We start from the raw sequence: 7,805 nt of genomic DNA, 5'->3' as shown, positions 1-7,805 counted from the left end.
TATTTGTGTGTGTGTGTGTGTGTGTGTGTGTGTGTGTGTGTGTTTGGGGGGGGTTTACTGTTTTTGCAGGATTTTGCTCCCCATTTTGCAACGCGGTCTGTAGAAAACGTATATTGTATGTTTGTCTGCACTTTTATGCTTTTTTGCAGTTCGCAGTTCGTAAAAAAATAAAAATACAAAAATGGTGTGTGTGGGGAGGGGGGCGCCTATGCGCTGAAGGTCGCCCATCCCTGGTCTACAATTAAAAAAAAAAAATACAAAAGGGTTTTAAGACATTGAGTTTCTCACCAAATTCACACTCTACACTACGCCAGCTTTCAAATGAGACCCCCTATGAAAAATGCGGTTGGCAAAAACTTCATACATACAACAGATTCACCTGAGTTTGCAAAATTATGACTTCTGAAGTTACCATTTTAAAAAAAGAAATACGTACTGTACCTCACCAAGAAAAAAAAAATGTAATGTTACCAGAAAAAAAGTCAGTTTTACCAGAATGAAATTGTCCTTCTTTGTGACAAAAGTTAAAACGTCACCAGAATTAAGTTGGAGAATCATAAGAAAAAAAATCAGAACTTTGCAAAAAAAAAAAGAGAAAGTGGGAGGAAGTAATTCGACGTCACAAAGCCAGAACATTATCAGAACAAATGGTGGAATTGAAGACAAATCGAGACGTATATTTTCTTGAGTCTTCATTTTGCAAGAAAAACTGCCAGGATTCAATTGTACTTTCTCAAAAAAACAAACCAAAAAAAAACTGACTCAAAACTTCTGAGAATAAAAGGGCATTCCAAGCAAAATCGTTGAAAGCCGAAGGCAAAACACTTGGTGGTAAGGCGAGAAAAAGTCAAACCGCATTTGAATGATGCAAAGCTCAAAGGTGCTTATTTGCCTTGTTCCTCTCAGGTCTGGTGGACGCTCGCAACTCCTCAAGTCCATGAGCAAAAGTGCACTTTTCGGCCAGTAGGGGGCAGCCTTGAGGGTGGTGGCGGTCAAACCAGCACGGCCGGGTTTTCAGGGCGCCGGGCGACAAAGCCGCCTTCCTCTTACCATGCGTCCTCTGGGGCCTTGCGTCCCGCCAGTCTCGGATGCGCACTGTTCCGCCTTCCACTGAAAGACAAATTGGAGCTCCCGCTGCAATTCCACACGACTTGTGAAAGAACTCTCAAGTGCAATCAGGATAAATTAAAAGATTTCACCGGCATGTGACAAACGTGACGTGTGCTGAGCGTACCTTGAAAAACTTGATGGTTATTCTTTAATAGCGTCTGCAGGCCACCGCATTCGTTCTTGAGCTGCTTGAGCGTGTCCTGAGGCAAAAGCGCCGCCACCCCGCCCACACACAAGCTCCCTGAAACCAAAACGCATGGCTCAGTGGGTAAAGTGGTCGTTTGCCAACGCAGAGGTTGGTGGTTTGATCCCCGGCCATTTGCCACCGTGTCAAAGTGTCCTTGAGCAAGATGTTGAACCCTCCGATGCTGCGTCATCTATTGGATGAATGAGGCAATAGTGTACAGCGCTTTCAGGACCCGAAGTCGAAAAGCGCTATATTTGTGGAAGCCCGTTTACCATTTGGCAATGATAGAGAAATCAACGAACACAATGATATCATGTTTAAAGTTTTATTTAATTTCGGGCCTGTCTAGACGTTGGTGTGTATTGAGCGCCCCCAAATGTCTGTGCGCAAGGGTGTCAGGCCGTCTCGGGCGGAGGGCTCTTTGAAGTCCGCAGGTAATCGTTTTACCGCAAGGGGGAGAACAGAGGGAAGAACGCTAGACTCGGCTTGAGAGTGGGAGTAAACAGTTTAGGAACGAAGTGTTTTAGAATATCAAAAGATGGTTTGGGAACTGGCCGCGGCCCAAGAAAACATTTGCCATCTGCAACGTCTGCAACTTTTGTTTGTGGGAGGCCAGACATGAAGGTGTCAGAGTATCTGTGGTTCAAAGCTTGACAAAAGTTAATCAAATCTCCGATCGAAGGTGGTACGCAAATGTAGGGGGCAGTGTTTTTCTTACAATTAGAATATCTAATCAATAAAAATTCGACGAGGAGCATGAGGATCTTTGCGTGCGATCGGCGGAGCAATCGGTTGTTCTGGGAGACCATGCTTCCCTCGACTGCAAAGACAATCTTCCCTGAGTTGAGTCGTTTGTTTAAACTTGTCCAGGTAAATCTCTGACAGGCAACAAACACAAAGTCGACATTTGCACCAAATTAAAGACATTCCATGTGGAAAAAGTTCCATTAAGTTCCATTTTCACCTCCGAAGTGTCAAAATGTCAGGACAATAAAGTCGCAGTGCTAAAACAGAGAAACAATGCCACTCCAGGCTGACAATTTAAGCGCGTTAATATGTCTGGCTTTTTCATACACGGACTGCCCTTGATGTTTGTTTACCTCCTCGCTTCCAGTCACCGGAGGACGGGCGCTCCTCGGACATTCCCAGAAGGGCCTCGGCCACGCGTAGCACGACGCCGTCCACCAGATCCCGAGAAAGCGCCATGCAGTTGCGCACCGTTTCCATTCGCTCGCGAGGCCGGAAACCCATTTCCCAGGGACCCCCGGGATCCCCGCCGTCGCCTTCGGATGCGACGTGACGGCTTCGGATGAAACCGGCTCGCCGATCCTCTGCCCAAGCCTCCTCGCTCGCCTCGTACGTGCGTCTCTTTCCCAGCAAGCATACCTGCACGCAAAACAATTAAAAGCCATTCAGGACAAAAACATTTGACTTGATTGTCAGTCCGGCCGAAATTAAAAGAGAAAAAAAATCTATGTATATAGTAAAAATAAAAAAATGTCTCCATGCCATATTTGGCACTTTTTAGGTTTTGCAGCATACCCGTTTGGTGGAGGGAATCCTGAGGCAGTCCTGTAGCGTGTGGAAGCCGCTGACTCGGCTCACTTCGTCAATGAAGTCGATGTATTCCTTGTACTGAGACTTTTGGCTGTCCCGCCGGCGGTACTTTCCGAAAAAGTCGAAGAAGCAACAAGGGAGGACGAAGTAGCGACATGTGCACGATGACCTGCAAAAGCACACCAATGCTGTCGAACCTTCATCCAGAAGTCCCATCGCACAGAAACAAAGTCGAAAATCAACGACTCGCCTGGCTGCCATGATGGGGATCCACGGCGTCAGCTCGTCCGAGTGGTTCCCGATCAACCAGTCCGTCTCCGGGAACAAGAAGTTCTCGCCGGGGGTGATGGCTTCCTCCTAAAAAAAAAAAACCAGCAGGAAATGGAACTTCGGGAAAACATCAGGCTGCTCTGTCCAGTGCTTCCCGCTGCCAAACTGAAATCCTTAATAGGTTGGGAACATGCTTTTATGATGGATATGATCATTATGATATGCAATCAATCACATTGCAAAGTCAACTTCTTCTTGCTCACCTGCAGCACAGTGTCGGGGCCGTACATGTCCCAGATCTTCCGCTTACGGACATCAATCCCCTTTCCAGGGTGCTGCAATAGCAAAAACAAACCAAACAAATATATATCTGTCACAATTATAATAGAATAAAGTTGCAATGTTGTCAGGGTGACGTGATTTGACCAGAATAAAGCTGTAATATGAACCAAAATGCATTATACCTGGAATCCTAATTTTACAGGACAAAAGTCAGAGAATTACAGGAAAAAAAGTCCAAAAAGTCGAATAAAGATTTCTAACATTGTTAAGAAAAAGTCTACATTGCACGAGAATAAAGTCATAACATGACAAAAAAAAATAAAAAATACATCGGAACTTCAGTTAAAAGAAAAACGTCAAAATTGCGAAAAAAGTCAAAAGTTACCAAAAAAAAATAATACTAATTAACGTAAAAAAAAAAAAAAAGTCCCTTATCTCACAAAGGTAAAGTTGTAATTTAGTCCGAATAAAAGGTGGACTATTACAAGAAAAAAAGCCAATCCATTTCAACAAATTGGTCATTATACGCAGTACAAAAAAGCCAATAAGCCAAGGGGAAAGAAGGAGAAACCTCAGATTTTACGGAATAAATACTAAATGTTATACAAGAAAAATAATCTCAATTGGAGGAGAATGTAACAGTAATAAAAAAAAAAAAAAATGAACAGGAATACATTTTTGAAATTATATAAAAAAAAAGTGGACAAATAAAGTTTGTATATGGAATGAAACATCACAAGAGCAATTTGTAATTGGGGTGAAATATAACAGAAAAAAGGAACAATCCATGCAAAAAAAATTTTTTTAAAAGCACTTTTTAAGAACAAGTCATCGACTTAAATTAATAAATAAATGCTACACTATATATATATTCACCCCTTCGTTGGCGAGGATGTGCACCAGGAGTCCGTTACCGCAGCCCAAGTCCACGAAGGACTGGCGGACGTCCACGTTGTGTTCCGCCCGCTCCTCGGACCAAAGCACCTGCGACAGCAGTGGTGACCGTTTTGTTAAAAAAATAAAAAAAAAAAAGCTCAAGTCCGATCTGTGGAAATGAATGGACGCACCCACCAGGAGATACGTCGCGATGGCGACATCTTCATAAACAAATTTCTCCGGATCCGTCACCTCGGGCCACACCTAAAATTGCCAAACCACCGGAAAAAAGTTGTAAAACAAGATCCTTTTGTTTTTTTTGTTAGAACATTATAATATTGTTGAATTTTAATGATTTTATTCTTATGTTGTCTTTTTTTTTAACCCTTTCAGGGACAGCGGTCACTACATTGGACAGATGATCATGTTATCAGGTTACATGTTATCATTATTGGTGCATGAAAGGGTTAAACTCTTCACCTTGACCATGGCCTTGTACTTGTCCTTGAGCCTTTGGTACGTCAGGCTGTACTTCTCGACTGGCAGCAGCGACAAGGTGTTGGGGAAATGGCCGCTCTTGGACGCAACGGCCCAGCCCAGCAGTTTGGGCAGCAGGTTCCCCGCCAGCCAGGTCAGCTTGGGGTAGGCCACGCCGTCCGAGTACCACGCCTCCGCCGTCCGCACGTGCAGCTCCAACGCCCTAACAGGCATCATCTTCAGCAACATTTAGCTACTACTGTGGGGGTAGGCCCTTATTTGTCTTTTAAAAGTCATAATATGTGCAAAGACAGAGGATAAATTGTATGACAGCACTGTTAGAATTTGACAAAGAAGTAGTAAAATGTCGATAAGTCAGAAAAATTGTGTCACATTTTAAATATTTTAAAAAAATGAGAATACAGTTATTTAAAAAAGTGTGGCAAAATCCTAATTTCATCACAAAGCGCCTGAACATGACAGTCTGACTCTTATGAAGGGCCTCCTGCCTCATAGATGCCCGATACCCTCTGCAGTTGAGTGTGGTGAAAACATGGCCACTGACCATTGGCCGGAGTCCACCAGGCACAGCTTGATGCTGTAAACGTTGTCCTTCTTCACAGACACCTGTCTCGCTTCGGACTCCTCGAAGGGAACAAACGTCACCTGCTGTGCGTCCGAGTCTACGGCAAAGAGGAGATGACGCCAGGAAGTCAACAAGATATCAATAAGATGGCAAGAAGGGAACAAAACAAGACTACAGCAAGACAAGGCGACAAGAAATCAAGTGGTCGACAGTATAGCAACACAATAAAACTGTGAAGAAGAAAAGAGGACAACAAGAACTACAAGACAAGGATACAAGAAGTCAGTACTAGATGACAACAAAAAGTAAATTGGAAAACGAGAAGTAGACAAGAATATAAGACGAAAAATCAACAGGAACACCTCAAGAAGTCAACAAAAAGGTGACAACGACAAGATAAGGGAGAACAAGTTTAGAACACGAAGTCAACAAGACCAGACGTCACCAAGGGGAGGTCAACAGAACATGTTGACGAAAAACAAGAAGATAAGAACAAAAACCACAGCAAGGCAAGAAGACAAGTGGTCGTTGTTTCGCCTTGCCTCCGACTCCATCTTTTACCTTTAACAACAAGCTCTTTCTGTTTGCCTGTGCCATATATGTCGATTTTGGGGATAAACGTCCTGACATGAGAGGAGAGAGATGTTCGGTGAGTGCCGTGGCTGCCGCTGCCGCTGAGCCAAGCCACAACATCCTGCGGCAGCAACCGCAGTGCTTCTTCTTCATCGCCCTCCACAACCTCGGTCTCCTGGACGCCGCACAGGCGCTTGTTGACGACGTGAGGTTTCTTTATCCACACGTCCACGGCTGACCAGAAACCATCAGGGAGGGTTTCGCAATCCGCCGGAAATCGGACTTCAAATCGTTTGAGCATGGTTGAGAGTCTGCGACGCTACTCCGGACACACGCGTTACCGAGCAGCGAGATTACTTAGAGATTTTTTTAACAAATAAAAACGTCCGCTTCTTTATTTGATTGACAAAGCGGTGTGGGATATTGATTGAATAATTAAATATAACTTAGTGCTAAAAATAAATCAATAAAACTGAAAACAAGATCTCAACCGAACAAAATTGTTGTTTTTGTTGCAGAATCTTTGTCCCCGTGTGATGACGCACCTCAGTGTAAGAACTGAAGAGGGCGGGGTTTATCGGCCAGAACATGTGCTGAAATTATGCCACTCTGTTACCACAAGAGAGCGCTCGAGCAACGTGGGAAAACATAACGTCCTTTTCGATAATTTCAATGCGGTGTGTTTTACGTAGTGTTTCGTGTACTGTCGTGTTTTCCAAAATTAACAAGAAACTTGTGTTTTAATTAATTATAATAATAATAATAATAATACATATCAAGTTAAGTCAGCTTTTATTGTCAAATATGCTCTATGTGTAACATACAACACAGATGAAATTACTTTCCTCTCTCAACCACAGTGCAAACATGTAGTGCATTGAACACACACAGCTAATATTTACGTAAAAATTTCATAATACATAAATATAATCCATAAATAAAACAAATAAGAGTAATTCGAGACGCGCGTTAACAAACCTAACCCTTTGTTCAGTCGGAATGCCCAGAAAAGTGTACTTTGTGAGGCGTAGAACTGTTGCTTAAACAACAAGTAAACTTATTCAAGCCGTTAATCCCTTTTAAAAACCTCACTTTGTCCACTACAAATTCTGAAATGTATTCAATGAATCATCATTGTCGCTGCATGATGACGTACCGCAAGGTAAAATTACAACAGTTTTAGAAGAGGGTGAAACGATAGTCACATTTGTTGTGAAATACTCATGAAGTGTGTATTCTGCTCATATTCAGTCATGCTGTATAACTTTCTCGTCCGCAGTGTAGGCCCAACTCGGGAACGACCTCCACGCGATGTTGGGCGTACCTTCAGGCTATGAACAGTTCCCAGTCAACAGCCGGCAACTGGGTCTGCAGGTACCCGGGTCGCTGTGGCTTTAGGAGCCGCTTTGGGACCCAGTTGGAGGTTGCTCAACAACAACAACAAAAACAACAACAATCCGCAGCGTAGCTTGTCGTCCTTGAAGCAATCATCACTTAAAATTGATAAGAAACGATTTAGTAGAAACGAAAGTTCTGATGTCGGACCTTGTCACGCCCGCTTTGATAAGGAACTCCCGCGTTATTCGTGCCAGACACCCTCCTCGTTTTGCCCCCCGCGGCGTTTTCGGCACAAGATAAGAAAAGGTTTCGTAGAAAGAAAGTTCTGATGTCACATCTTGTGTTTCGGTACCGCCCTTCTGATAATATAAATATGATGTGAATCCCTTCCTTCTTTGCACTCGTGACCACCGCAGCCATTATCTGTAAACCGCGGGTGCCCGGAATATTTCTGTTATTAAAAACTTCGAAGAAACTGTTCATCGACTCCAGCCTGTATACCAACATCCTCCTCGTCCGAAATCCAACCAACACGCGGGGGAAAGAAAG

General features: G+C 43.5%; 1 protein-coding gene across 3 annotated transcripts in view; it reads right to left on the bottom strand.

Moving 5' to 3' along the window:
* Positions 1-6,467, bottom strand: part of trmt44 (tRNA methyltransferase 44 homolog) — a 7,460-nt gene extending 993 nt beyond the window's left edge. The window contains exons 1-11 of one of the 3 annotated variants that reach the window (XM_019871353.1): positions 5,907-6,467; positions 5,325-5,442; positions 4,763-4,982; positions 4,478-4,546; positions 4,283-4,390; positions 3,388-3,459; positions 3,105-3,211; positions 2,840-3,023; positions 2,398-2,683; positions 1,235-1,351; positions 1,059-1,110 (exon numbers count right to left, since the gene is read on the bottom strand). In XM_019871353.1, the coding sequence (XP_019726912.1) occupies positions 1,059-1,110; positions 1,235-1,351; positions 2,398-2,683; positions 2,840-3,023; positions 3,105-3,211; positions 3,388-3,459; positions 4,283-4,390; positions 4,478-4,546; positions 4,763-4,982; positions 5,325-5,442; positions 5,907-6,219 (1,646 nt within the window). In that variant the 5' untranslated portion in view covers positions 6,220-6,467. Of the gene's footprint in view, positions 1-442; positions 1,111-1,234; positions 1,352-2,397; positions 2,684-2,839; positions 3,024-3,104; positions 3,212-3,387; positions 3,460-4,282; positions 4,391-4,477; positions 4,547-4,762; positions 4,983-5,324; positions 5,443-5,906 lie in introns of those variants that run through there. The other 2 variants (XM_019871354.1, XM_019871352.1) reach the window with 2 other exon arrangements.
* Positions 6,468-7,805: the final 1,338 nt, after the last annotated feature.

Source organism: Hippocampus comes, unplaced genomic scaffold (assembly GCF_001891065.2).
Source record: "Hippocampus comes isolate QL1 unplaced genomic scaffold, H_comes_QL1_v1.1 scaffold83, whole genome shotgun sequence".
Classification (NCBI taxonomy): domain Eukaryota; kingdom Metazoa; phylum Chordata; class Actinopteri; order Syngnathiformes; family Syngnathidae; genus Hippocampus; species Hippocampus comes.
This window is presented reverse-complemented; position numbering and strand designations above follow the sequence as displayed.